The sequence below is a fragment of the Pristiophorus japonicus genome, chromosome 1, assembly GCF_044704955.1.
Source record: "Pristiophorus japonicus isolate sPriJap1 chromosome 1, sPriJap1.hap1, whole genome shotgun sequence".
Taxonomy (NCBI): Eukaryota; Metazoa; Chordata; class Chondrichthyes; family Pristiophoridae; genus Pristiophorus; species Pristiophorus japonicus.
In genome coordinates this window covers 149,412,330-149,426,692 of record NC_091977.1, presented here as the reverse complement: position 1 = coordinate 149,426,692, position 14,363 = coordinate 149,412,330, and the positions used below count along the sequence as shown (strand labels likewise).

Here is a 14,363-nt window from a genome sequence, read left to right as displayed (position 1 = left end):
GAAGCTTGGAACAAATAATTGTGGGGGACTTTAATTTTCATATAGACGGGGCAAATCAAATGGGCAAAATGAGTCTGGAGTGCAAATTCATGGAATGCATTCAAGACAGTTTCGTAGAACAATATGTCGGGGAACAAGGGGCTGGATTTTCCGCTAATTTGCACCCCGTTTTGTGCCTTGGCGGAGCACAAAAAGGTGTTTCTGGGCGTCAAACGGGCGTTCAGGATTTAGCGTCCGACCAGATTTGGGGAGGAGGCCTTGCCCCCCCACGGGTTTACAGGGAACATCGCTCATACCTCGACATTTCTGATGTGCAGTGCATTTGAAGGCTGCGCTTCCGAAAAGAAGTGTTGACAGAGATATGCCCGCTCCTACAGGTAGACCAACAGCCTACCAGCGCCAAAAGGTCTGTGCTGCCCGTTGAGGACTGCGCTCGCCTTAAATGCCTCTGGCTCCTTCCAGACAGCAGCAGGGAACAAATGCTGCATCTCGCAGCACCCTGCACATTGCTGCGTTCACCAGGTGACAAGGGCACTGTACGCACGCAGGATGGACTTCATAAAGTTCTCAATGAACAGGGAGAGCCAAAATGAGAGGGCTATAGGTTTTGGACGATTTGCAGGCTTCCCCAAGGTTCAGGGTGCCATTGACTGTACGCACGTCGCCCTGCGAGCACCAACCTAGAATGCAGAGGTTTTCCGAAACACAAAGGAATACCACTCCCTAAACGTTCAGCTGGTCTGCGACCACACTCAGCACATCCTCAGTCAATACCCGCTATCCAGGGAGCACACATGATGCTTTCATTTTGCATGAGAGCAGTGTCTCATATGTTTCCGGAACAAAGACAAGGTTGGGCAAAAGGATAAGACCTGGCCCATGACACCCCCCCCCCCCCACCACCTTCGCAACCCTGCCACAGAAGCTGAGCAGCACTATAATGACGATCATGCAGCCACCTGCAATATCATTGAACAGACAATTGGCATACTGAAGCAGCGCACCTCCGATGCCGGGACCACTCTGGAGGCAGCCTTCAATACTCCCTTCAGCCGGTCTCCGAGTTCATTGTCGTGTGCTGCATGCTACACAATCTAGCCATCATAAGGGGACAGGCATTGCCAATGGGGATTGCATGACCACCTCTTGGGGGGGGGTGGAAAGGCGGAGGAGCCTGCCGAGGAGTCCATACCGCAACCGCCACAACCATGAGGGAGGCAGCGTAGCGATGTGACTGCTGCAAGAGACTTGCGTTGGCAGCTCATCATTGATCTGTTTGCTTGAATGGGAGGTTTGAGCATTGCCTCGCCACTCTGTGCCACCATGCTGGCTAATCTACAACTGATTGTGCAAATGAGACAAAAGACAGCAATGTCAAAGATCAAAAAACAATTTTTAGCAACATTTAATACACACATTGTCATGTATGTAACCTTTATGTAGCAATACTGTATATACGTAAGAAATGTACACCTTGACCACTGGGTGAACTTGTGGGAGACACTCTTCACCTGGTCATCCAGGTATATAAAGGGAGGTCCCACACAGGGTCATCACTTCTTGGTCCTGTGAATAAAGGTTCAGGTCATGGAGTGACCTTGTCCATAGAATGTGCCTCGTGTGGATTTGTGGTATTGTGTAAGGACTTTACACATACCATGCACACGCATGCACCTGCACACACACCCCTGCAATGAACAACATTTCAAGAAAAAAATAACTCCATCCTGCAGTGCACAAAATTGAAGGGCACAATGATTTTTTGCCAGCCATTAGTGTGTCTTGCACTGGTTAAAGACATCTACCATGGGGATGTAAGTGATCTTTCAGAAAGCGATAGGAGCAGTTGGAGTGCATTAAGGGACGATGTTAATAATACAAATTATGTGCATAGATCATTAAAAACTAATGGTTGCCAACGTAAGCCTTCATATTTGTTATGCATTGTGAAAGGCACCCCACTGAGTGAGAGGGACCAGATAAATCAAAGACTTCACATAGTGCGTGAGATTAATGTTACAAGTAATGGAGGCATGCATAAATGCAAATTGTACTCTCCCTGATGCCCCTCGTGAGGAAGTTGAATTTTTTCCAGCACTGTGTGCCTGTCCTAGGCACAGTGTCTGCAGCAGACACCTCCTGTGCTATGTCCCTCCATGTTCTTTTGAACACAGAAGGGAGTGGTCTGGTTTCCCCAGTAAGATGGAGTGAGGCCCACCTCCTCTCCACCACACTCATTTAAGGCTTCACTAGCCTCCTGGCTGAAGCACGCTGCCTTCCCTCCTGATCCTCCATCTCAGCAAAAGTGGCTGAAGTGGGCCACTTTAAATGCGCATCTGCACAGTCAGGCAATGCCTGACTGTGCCAACGATCTTCCAGATTACTTTTTGGCCGAAAATACATGATAAGGGGGCAAACTATTTCCAGGTGCAAACTTTTGCGCCCCGAAATGCTAAAAGCCGAAAATCCAGCCCACAATGTTTTAGATCTTGTTTTGTGTAATGAGATAGGGTTAATTAGTAATCTCATAGTAAAGGATCCTCTAGCGAACATTGATCATAATATGACACAATTTCACATTGGGTTTGAGTGAAATACTTCAATCTGAAACTAGAATCTTAAACTTAAATAATGCCAATTACATAGGTAAGGGGCAAGTTGGCTAAAGTAGATTGGGAAATTAAATTAAAAAGGTATGACAGTAGATAAGCAGTGGCAAATATTTAAAGCAATATTCTCAACGAATATACATTCCATTGAGAAGTTTAAAAACTCCACAGAAAGTGATCCCGTGGTGGTTGTTACGCATTAGAAGGATTGGTTGACGGACAGAAAACAGTAGGGATAAATGGGTCAATTTCAGGTTGGCGGGCTGTAGCTAGTGGGGTGCTGCGAAGATCAGCTCTGCTATTTACAATGTATATTAATGACTTGGATGAAAGGATCGAGTGTAATGTATCCAAGTTTGCTGACGATACAAAGCTAGGTGGGAAAGTAAGCTGTGAAGAGGACACAGTCTGCAAAGGGATAGAAAATAGGTGCAGTAGTAGGCCATTTGGCCCTTCAAGCCTGCACCACTATTCAATAAGATTATGGCTGATCATTCACCTCGGTACCTCTTTCCTGCTTTCTCTCCATGCCCCTTGATCCCTTTAGCCGTAAGGGCCATATCTAACTCCCTCTTGAATATATCCAATGAACTGGCATCAACAACTCTCTGCGCTAGGGAATTCCACAGGTTAACAACTCTGAGTGAAGAAGTTTCTCCTTATCTCAGTCCTAAAGATAGACAGGTTTAGTGAGTGGGCAATAATGTGGGAGATGGAGTATAATGTGGGGAAATGTGAGGTTATTCACTTTGGTAGGAAGAATAAAAAAAACAGAATATTTTTTAAATGGTGAGGAACTATTAAATGTTGGTGTTGAGAAAGATTTAGATGTATTCGTACAGGAAATAGAGAATTAGCATGCAGGTATAGAAAGCAGTTGGGAAGGCAAATGGCATGTTGGCCTTTATTGCAAGGTGGTTGGAGTACAAGAGTAAGGAAGTCTTGCTACAATTGTACAGGGCTTTAGTGAGACCACACCTGGATTACTATGTACAGTTTTCATCTCCTTATCTGAGGAAGCACATACTTGCCTTAAAGGTGTTACATCAAAGGTTCACTAGATTGATTCATTGGATGAGAAGGTTGTCCTATGAAGAAGGATTGAGTAGATTGGGCCTATACTCTCTGGCATTTAGAAGAATGAGAGGTGATCTCATTGAAACATAGAAGATTCTGAGTGGGGTTGACAGGGTAAATGCTGAGAGGTTGTCTCCCTTGGCTGGAGAGTCCAGAACTAGAGGGTATAGCCTCAGGATAAGGGGTTAGCCATTTAAGACTGAGAGGAAGAGGAATTTCTTCACTCAGCTTTGTGAATCTTTGGAATTCTCTCCCCGAATCGAGTTTATTCAAAGCTGAGATCGATAGCTTTTTCGATATGAAGGGAATCGAGAGATATGGGGATTGGGTGGGAAAGTGTTGAGTTCGAAGCTCAGCCTTGAGTTTATTGAATGACGGAGCAGGCTTGAGTGGCAGTATGACCTACTCCTGCTCCTAATATGTTATTACTAAATTTCCTCACTATATTATGAAATTATTGAGCTGTATTTATTTTCCCTTCTAACCCAGTTGCTGCTTATCTAATTTCTGATACAGATATGTAACTTTAAGGTTATTCTGCAGGTGATTATTGATGAGAGTTGCTCTACTATGGAGCACCTCCCTACTTTTCACTTTTAAAAAGAAACTCCTACCATTCTCTACGTGCGCCCCCCCCCCCTCCCCCTTTATATACAGAGTGGGGTGCCACAGAAGCTCTGATGTGCTGCTTTTCTTTGTTTGATGGATTCAAATATCATAAAATATTGTTTTTACACAGTAATTAGCATAGAATTGTGTGGAGTTCGATTAAATTTGTGCATTTATTTTTATGTTCAATATATTTGGCATTCAGTGATAAGTTTTTAATGTTGCTTTCAGGTTCTTGAAGAAACTGGGTTCGACATAAGAGATCGCATTTGTAAAGATGACTTCATTGAACAAAGAATCAATGATCAATTAGCTCGACTGTATATAATCCCAGGTGTTCCAAAGGATACAAAGTTTAACCCTAAAACAAGAAGAGAAATCCGGGTATAAAATATGTGAACTTGGAAATTCAATCTTGTTGCATTTTAAAAACTGCCCGGCAATCTTATCTTGATGTAGCAGACTGCTTTGTTGCACTTAATAGTTTGCTGAATAGAATATGTCTGCATGTCTCTCTCACGTCTTGCATTGGTCACTTGTAATCCAAGCTCTCTTCAGTCATTGGATCATGCTTACATTATGTAAAGCGAATCTTTAACAATGTAATTGACCCAAAGTTGAGCTTTCTTATCCACCTCTGCTCAGTTACCAAAATCACTGTCTTCCGCCTCCATCCCTATTTCTCTCCTTTTTCCTACTGCATTCTTTCACTTCAATGCTTGATGTCAACAGCCTTCTATCTGACCTCCTTGGCTTTCCACAAATTTCAATACATAGCCAATATTTTCACCAAAGTAAATCCATTCCCATCATCACATCCCATCCGGTCCAATATCCTAGTGTGCCAATTTCAAAATTCTCATCCTTGTTTTCAAATTTTTCCGTGTCTTTATCCGACCTTACCGACTGATCTCCTGCCTTACTTCACGTGCAATAGTTTCTCTTCCCGCTCGTGCATTGTTATCTCTGGTGTCCTCCAAGGATCTATCCTTGACCCGTCCCCCGTTCTTCCCCCCCCCCCCCGCAATTTCTCATCTGTATGCTGCCCCCTCGGCGACATCATCCGAAAACACAGCAACAGTTTCCACATGTACGCCGACAACACCCAGCTCTACCTTACCACCCCTGTCTCTCGACCACTCTCTTTTTAAAAAGTAGGACTTCAAAGGTAGTAATCTCAGTATTGCTACAAGTGCCACGTGCTAGTCAGAGTAGAAATAGCAGGATAGTTAAGATGAATACATGGCTTGAGGAATGGTGCAAGATTCAAATTCATGGGACATTGGAACCGGTTCTGGGGGAGGTGGGACCAATACAAACCGGACGGTCTGCACCAGGGCAGGAGCGGAACCGATGTCCAAGGGGGAGTGTTTGCTAGTGCCATTGGGGAGGGTTTAAACTAATATGGCAGGGGGATGGGAATCTATGCAGGGAAGTAAAATGGGGGCAGAAGCAAAAGGTAGAAAGGAGATAAGGAAAAGTGGAGGGCAGAGAAATCAAAAAGGACCACATTACAACATAATTCTAAAAGGACAAAGATTGTTAAAAAAACAAGCCTGAAGGCTCTGTGTCTCAATGTGAGGGGCATTCGTAATAAGGTGGATGAATTAACTGCGCAGAAGCTGTTAATGGATATGATGTAATTGGGATTACGGAGACATGGCTCCAGGGTGACCAAGGCTGGGAACTCAACATCCAGGGGTATTCAATATTCAAGAAGGATAGATGGAAAGGAAAAGGAGGTGGGGTAGCGTTGCTGGTTAAAGAGGAGATTAATGCAATAGTAAGGAAGGACATTAGCTTGGATGATGTGGAATCTGTATGGGTAGAGCTGCGGCACACCAAAGGGTAGAAAACGCTAGTGGGAGTTCTGTACAGACCACCAAACAGTAGTAGTGAGGTTGGGGATGGCATCAAACAGAAAATTAGGGATACATGCAATAAAGGTACAGCAGTTATCATGGGTGACTTTAATCTACATATAGATTGGGCTAACCAAACTGGTAGCAATAGGGTGGAGGAGGATTTCCTGGAGGGATGGTTTTCTAGACCAATATGTCGAGGAACCAACTAGAGGGCTGGGTATTGTGTAACGAGAGGATTAATTAACAGTCTGGTTGTGCGAGGCCCCTTGGGGGAAGAGTGAACATAATATGTAGAATTCTTCATTTAAGATGGAGAGTAACACAGTTAATTCGGAGACTAGGGTCCTGAACTTAAAGAAAGATAACTTCGATGGTATGAGACGTGAATTGGCTAGGATAGACTGGCGAATTATACTTAAAGGGTTGACGGTGGATAGGCAATGGCAGACATTTAAAGATCACATGGATGAACTTCAACAATTGGACATCCCTGTCTGGCGCAAAAATAAAACTGGGAAGGTGGCTCAGCCGTGGCGAACAAAGGAAATTAGGGATAGTGTTAAATCCAAGGAAGAGGCATATAAATTGGTGAGAAAAAGCAGCAAACCTGATGACTGGGAGAAATTTAAAATTCAGCAGAGGAGGACAAAGGGTTTAATTAGGAGGGGGAAAATAGAGTATGAGAGTAAGCTTGCAGGGAACATTAAAAACTGACTGCAAAAGCTTCTAATAGATATGTGAAGACAAATGTAGGTCCCTTACAGTCAGAATCAGGTGAATTTATAATGGGGAACAAAGAAATGGCAGACCAATTGAACACATATTTTGGTTCTGTCTTCACTAAGGAAGACACAAATAACCTTCTGGAAATACTAGGGGACCGAGGGTCTAGCAAGAAGGAGGAACTGAAGGAAATCCTTATTAGTCAGGAAATTGTGTTGGGGAAATTGATGGGATTGAAAGCTGATAAATCCCCAGGGCCTGATAGTCTGCATCGGGGTGTACTTAAGGAAGTGGCCCTAGAAATAGTGATGCATTGGTCATTTTCCAACATTGCATAGACTCTGGATCAGTTCCTGTGGATTGGAGGGTAGCTAATGTAACAGCACTTTTTTTTAAAAAAGAGGGAGAGAGAAAACGGGGAATTAGAGACCGGTCAGCCTGACATCGGTAGTGGGGAAAATGTTGGAATCAATTATTAAAGATGTAATAGCAGTGCATTTGGAAAGCAGTGACAGGATCGGTTCAAATCAGCATGGCTTTATGAAGGGGAAATCATGCTTGACAAATCTTCTAGAATTTTTTGAGGATGTAACTAGTGGAGTGGACAAAGGAGAACCAGTGGATGTGTGGTGTATTTGGACTTTAAGAGGCTTTTGACAAGGTCCCACACAAGAGATTGGTATGCAAAATTAAAGCACATGGTATTGGGAGTAATGTATTGACCTGGATAGAGAACTGGTTGGCAAGACAGGAAGCAAAGAGTAGGAATAAACGGGTCTTTTTCAGAATGGCAGGCAGTGACTAGTGGGGTACCGCAAGGTTCAGTGCTGGGACCCCAGTTATTGACGATATACATTAATGATTTAGATGAAAGAATTGAATGTAATATCTCCAAGTTTGCAGATGACACTAAGCTGGGTGGCAGTGTGAGCTGTGAGGAGGATGCTAAGAGGCTGCAGGGTGACTTGAACAGGTAAGGTGAGTGGGCAAATGCATGGCAGATGCAGTATAATGTAGATAAATGTGAGATTAACCACTTTGGTGGCAAAAACTGGAAGGCAGAATATTATCTGAATGGTGATAGATTAGGAAAAGGGGAGGTGCAACAAGATCTGGGTGTCATGGTACATCAGTCATTGAAAGTTGGCATGCAGGTACAGCCGGCGGTGAAGAAGGCAAATGGCATGTTAGCCTTCATAGCGAGAGGAATTGAGCATAGGAGCAGGGAGGCCTTACTACAGTTGTACAGGGCCTTGGTGAGGCCACACCTTAAATATTGTGTACAGTTTTGGTCTCCTAATCTGAGGAAGGACATTCTTGCTATTGAGGGAGTGCAGCGAAGGTTTACCAGACTGATTCCCGGGATGGCAGGACTGACTTATGAAGAAAGACTGGATCGACTAGGCTTCTATTCACTGGAATTTAGAAGAATGAGAGGGTATCTCATAGAAACATATAAAATTCTGACGGGATTGGAAAGGTTAGATGCAGGAAGAATGTTCCCGATGTTGGGGAAGTCCAGAACCAGGGGGTCACAGTCTTAAGGATAAGAGATAAGCCATTTGGGACCGAGATGAGGAGAAACTTCTTCACTCAGAGTTGTGAACCTGTGGAATTTTCTACCACAAAGTTGTTGAGGCCAGTTTGTTAGATATATACAAAAGGGAGTTAGAAGTGGCTTAAGGGATCAGGGGGTATGGAGAGAAAGCAGAAGTGGGATACTGAAGTTGCATGATCATATTGAATGATGGTGCACGCTTGAAGGGCCGAATGGCCTACTCCACCTATTTTCTATGTTTCTAAATTGCCAGACTGCTTGTCTGACATCCAGTACTGGATGAGCAGAAATTTCCTCCAATTAAATATTGGGAAGACCGAAGCCATTGTCTTTGGTTCCCGCCACAAACTATCTTCTCTCGCCACCGACTCCATCCCCCTCCCTAACAACTGTCTGAGGCTGAACCAAACTGTTCACAATCTTGGTCTCATATTTGACTCTGAAATGAGCTTACGGCCACATATCTGCGGCATAACTAAGATCGCCTATTTCCACCACTGCTCTTCCCTTAGCTCACCTGCTGCTGGAACCTTCATCCATTTATTTGTTACCTCTAGACTTTACTATTCCAACACGCTCCTGTCTGGCTTCCCACGTCCGTAAACTTGAGGTCATCCATAAATCTGTTGCCCGTATCCTATGTTGTACCAAATCCTGTTCACCCATCACTCTTGTGCTTGATGACCTACCTTGGGTCCCGGTTAAGCAATGCCTCTAATTTAAAATTCTCATCCTTTTCAAATCTCTCTGTGGTCTTGCCCCTCCCTATCTCTAATTGCCTCCAGCCCCCCCCGGGATATTTGTGTTCCTCTAATTCTGGCATCTTGAGCATCCCTGATTTTAGTCGCTCAATCTTCAGCTGCCTAGGTGTTAAGATCTGGAATTCTGTCCCTAAAACCTCTCTGCCTTCTACTTCTCTTTCCTCCTTTTTAAAGATGCTCCTTAAAACTTGCCTCTTTGACCAAACTTTTGGTTATCACCTTATGTGGCGCAGTGCCAAATTTTGTTTTAGGACTCTCTTGTGAAGTGCCTTTGGACATTTTACTATGTTAAAGGCACAATATAAATACAAGTTAGAAACATAGAAAATAGGAGCAGTAGTAGGCCATTTGGCCCTTCGAGCCTGCACTACCATTCAATATGACCATGGCTGATCCTCTATCTCAACACCATATTCCCACTTTTACCCCATACCCCTTGATGCCTTTTGTTTCTAAAAATCTCTCTATCTCCCTCTTACATATATTCAGTGACTTGGCCTCCACAGCCTTCTGTGTTAGAGAATTCCACAGGTTCACCACCCTCTGCGTGAAAAAAATTTCTCCTCATCTTGGTCCTAAATTACTGACCCCTTGTTCTAGACTTCCCAGCCAGGGGAAACATCCTCCCCGCATCCAGTCTATCCAACCTAGTTAGAATTTTATACGTTTCAATGAGATCCCTCTCATTCTTCTAAACTCCAGTGAATACAGGCCGAGTCGACCCAATCTCTCCTCATACGACAATCCTGTCATCCCAGGAATCATGCTGGTGAACCTTCGCTGCACTCTCTCTATGGCAAGTATATCATTTCTTGGGTAAGGAGACCAAAACTGCACACAATACTCCAGGTGCGGTTTTACCAAGGCCCTGTATTACTATGGTAAAACATCCTTGCTCCTGTACTCAAATCCTCTTGCAATGAAGGCCAACAAACCATTTGCCTTCCTAACTGCTTGCTGCACCTGCATGTTTGCTTTCAATGACTGGTGTACAAAGACACCCAGGTCCTTCTGTACATTGACACTTCACAAGCCATCACCATTTAAATAATACTTTGTCCTAATGTTTTTCCCACCAAAGTGGATAACTTCACATTTGTCCACATTATACTGCATCTGCCATGTGTTTGCCCACTCACTCAACCTATCTAAATCGCCTTGCAGCATCTTTGCATCCTCCTTACAACTCTCAATCCCATCTAGTTTTGTCGTCAGCAAACATGGACTATGTATATCCAAGTACTGATCCCTGTGGTACCCCACTAGTCACTGCCCGCCACCCCAAAAAAGACCCGTTTATTCCTATTCTCGGTTTTCTGTCAGTTAACCAATTTTCAATCCATGCCAATCGATTACCCCCAATCCTATGTGCTTTAATTTTGCACAATAATCTCTTATGTGGAACTTTATCAAAGGCCTTCTGAAAATCCAAATACACTACATCCACTGGTTCTCCCTTATCTATTCTATCAGTTACATCCTCAAAAAAAACTCCAGGAGGTTTGTCCTTTCATAAATCCATGTTGGCTTTGTTTAATCCTGTTGATATTATCTAAGTGTGCCGTTATCACATCCTTTATATTAGACTCTAGCATTTTCCCTTTCGGCCTTCAGCCCCATTAGTTTCTCCAGCACTATTTTCTTAAGAATAATCATTTCCTTTAATTCCTCTTGCTCACTAGACCCTTGGTTCCCTAGCATTTCTGGGATGTTATTTGTATCCTCTTCCGTGTTGCATGTACTCTCTGCTCCTCTAATACAGGATTTCTCCTCATCTCTAACTCTTGCTGCTTCACCACTGGTGACCACCTGTTTGGCCACTGCTTCTGTGCTCTGCAGCTATACTCAGTTCCTCTGCCTTACTGCTTCCAAAAACCTCTTCAAAATCTCTTTTTAAACCATTTCCCTGGTTCCTATCCTAGCTTCTCCATTTCCCTCCTCTTTCCCTATGCAGTGTCCACCCTATCTATCCCTTTCCTCTATTGTAAAGCGCTTTGAGGTGTCATCCTACGGGTGAGAAATGCTATATAAATGCAAGTTTGTTAATGCTACCATATACTTGGTTTTTAGAATATTGAATGGTTTTCCATCGAGAAGTTGCCATCCCATAGGAATGACATGACTCCCAAGTCAAAACTGGGTTTAGCACCTAATAAATTTTTCATGGCTATTCCATTTATAAGGTATGGTTGAACATGTGATACCCTAGTCTTTTTTCCTCTTATGATTTAAAAAAAAAAATATGCATACTGGCTCCTGTTTAAGATGGGTTCACATTCAAGGTATACAGGACCAAATCAAGATGTACATTTCACTATTTAAAATCCTGTTTTGATTATTGGATAATAAAATGACTAGATCATTGTACTGTATCAAGCTGGTGCTAGGTGGTTCATTTGTAAAGGTCATTTTGTTGATTTTATAGGTTTGGTAAATCTTGTTGGTTTGGACCAAGTGTCTCTTGCGTAACTATTTGACATAACTTGTTTCTAGAACATCAGAGTTTAAGTATGCTACTGTTGTTATCACAGGCCACTAAAAGACTGGATATCCAAAAATTATGCAGATTCTTCAGACAGTGACGGCCTTGTATCTAATAGCACTACTCCATCCAAAACTTTATTGGAAAAACTAAATGCAAGGTAAGTGTAGTTTGGATAAAATGTATGACTGGCATCGAGAATGCTTGTGGACTTTTTTTACCCGGCCCCCTTTATCTCCCCCCCCCCCCCCCCTCCCCCCCCCCGATTTCTCGGAAAGCTCAGTACATGTGTGACAAGTGCCGTCATTGGAGTGGATGAAATACGGAAGTCACGACACTCATTATTCATTTCATACCCAATAAACCTATGAACAATCCTTGGCCCACACACACTGCCCCATCTGTGGTGTGGTGGGGGGGGTAAGGTCAGGAACTTGGGTTGGGCTGGGGCAGGAACTTGGGCGGGGGGAGGAGTGGGGTAGGTCCTAACCTGTAAGAGTGAGTTCTCTGCTGTCTGTAGTCGGCAGTCATAATAGCTCTAATTACACTTTGCAGCGTCGTTGATTACGTAGGCAGGACGGTTCCAATTGCACATTCCAGATAAGCTGCTGGGTGTGTCTTAACCTATCAGCAATCAGGTCATGTGATCAAGGGGCCCAATCGGAGCATTTTTCTGCTGCAAATAAATGCGTCCACAATAAAATGGAGTCAGGATTTAGTGATATGCATGTGAATGCACAAAGCATTCAAAACAAAATCGGAGACTTGGAAGCATTAATAACTAAAGATGAATATGATCTAGTAGATGTTCTGGAGATGTGGTTTAGGTTTGGACAGGACTAGGAATTGAATATTCCTCATCATAGCATTTCTAGGAGAGATCGGCAAGGGTGGGGACAGATGGCAATGTCGGTAAAGGGTTCTATTGCAGAATGTTCTAGAAGATTGTATTAAGATAGTTAAGAAAAGGTACAATTCTCAGTATGTATTACAGGCCATAACAGCGGAGATGAGATAGAGGGATAGCATCTGCAAATAGTTGAGAAATGCAAGATCAAAGCAATAATGATTTTAACTTTCCCAGGATAGAATGAGTTGAAAGTAATGAAACAGGGATTGCTTCTTACAATGTATCTAGGACCGCTTCTTAGACAATGCTTCTCCTTCAAGGTCAAAAGCATTGAGTCATTAAGGCCCTGGTAGCATGCATATAGACTGTCTTAAGAATGTCCTCAAATATGCAAATTATGTCTTGGGATTGAAGAAAAGGCTAAACTGGGTCATTCACAAACAATTAGTCTGTCCACTGAAGGCAAACTCTTAGCATCCATAAATCAATGTTAAATTGGTGAGCATTTAGAGATGCATGGTTTAATTGAGGACAGCCAATGCAGATTTTTGTTACAGGTGAGTTGTTTGACAAATTTAAGAACTGTGTGAAGAAGTGACTGATTTGAATACATAAAGGGTGTGGTGTACCTGGACTTTCAGAAGGCATTTGATGAGGTGTTGCATAAAAAGCTTGTTTGAAAATTCAGGTGTATGGTAGAAATGTAACAGCTTGGAAGTAATATTGGATAATGGATACAAAACAAAATTGGGATAAGTGGTTGTTTTAGATTGGAGAAGAGTTGGAAATGGTGGATCCCAAGGATTATCTTTGTGGTTGGAGCATATATGAACGATTTGGACTGGTGAGATTTGCTGACTGCACAATGGGAGTAGTTGGTGAACAGTGAAGAGGACAAAGAAGAGGGATGGCAAACAGGTTGGTGAAATGGGTAGACAGGTAGCAGATGCAATTTATTGTGGATAAGTGAGAGCTATCATATTCTGGGAGAAAAAACGAGGCTTATACTAAATGAAAAGACTTTGAAAGGTGTGAATGAACCGAGAACAAGGGGTTCAAGTACATTGAGATTTTAGACAAATATACAGGAACAGAAATGTTCTATCCACCATCTAACCCAAGCCGATAGTTCTTCCCCTGGCCCTCTTGCAGTCTCCTGGGTGGGGACCTTTGGCCAGTTTGGAAGGGGGGGTGGGTGCAAGAAATTCTCTCAGAAATTCCCCTCCAATTCCCCCAGGCAATCCAGCTAGTTGCAGGCGATCAAGGTGACTGATACTACTACTCTGTCAACCCACATACCTCCTTTAGCGGACAACTTCCATTTGCAGGAACTCATCCAGTTCCCCTTTAAATGATTGCAGCAAATCTGCAATTACTGCCTGTGCTGGCAACTTGATTCGGAGGTTCATGACTTCCTGAAAAATAGAACTTCCTGGACTAAACTCTCTGCTTCTATAACTTATACTGATATCCCCTAGTTCTCCTCTTAACTAATGTAAGTAAGCTGCATACCTGAACAGAATAGAATATACAAAATTGATGGCCAGGAAAAGACCAGCTGACCCATCAAGTCTTCCCCACACCTTGATGGCCGAAGCATCATGATTAAATACTTCTTTACCCCTCCCGTCCCGCCATATAATCTCTTGGGAGAGGTGAAAAATCTTGGGCCAATAAGGGGAAAAATACTCTGGAAAAGCCCCCTCCAAACCACTCTGGAGATCAAAACCAGACCAGGGGATCACATGTACCAAGTGTTATCTATAAAGGTACTTGCTTTATATATGATACAATCTCTGCCCCCATCAATAACCAGTCCAGCTCCCTCT

The 14,363-nt window shown here is 43.2% G+C and overlaps 1 protein-coding gene across 2 annotated transcripts in view; it reads left to right on the top strand.

The window, feature by feature from the left end:
• Window positions 1–14,363, top strand: part of mcc (MCC regulator of WNT signaling pathway) — a 448,431-nt gene that overhangs the window by 15,425 nt on the left and 418,643 nt on the right. Inside the window, exons 5-7 of one of the 2 annotated variants that reach the window (XM_070883788.1) lie at window positions 4,527–4,679; window positions 11,273–11,385; window positions 11,734–11,844. The exons of the other annotated variant lie outside the window; for it this stretch is intronic. Coding sequence (XP_070739889.1) covers window positions 4,527–4,679; window positions 11,273–11,385; window positions 11,734–11,844 — 377 coding nt within the window. The remainder of the gene's footprint in view (window positions 1–4,526; window positions 4,680–11,272; window positions 11,386–11,733; window positions 11,845–14,363) is intronic. 2 annotated transcript variants of the gene reach the window in all.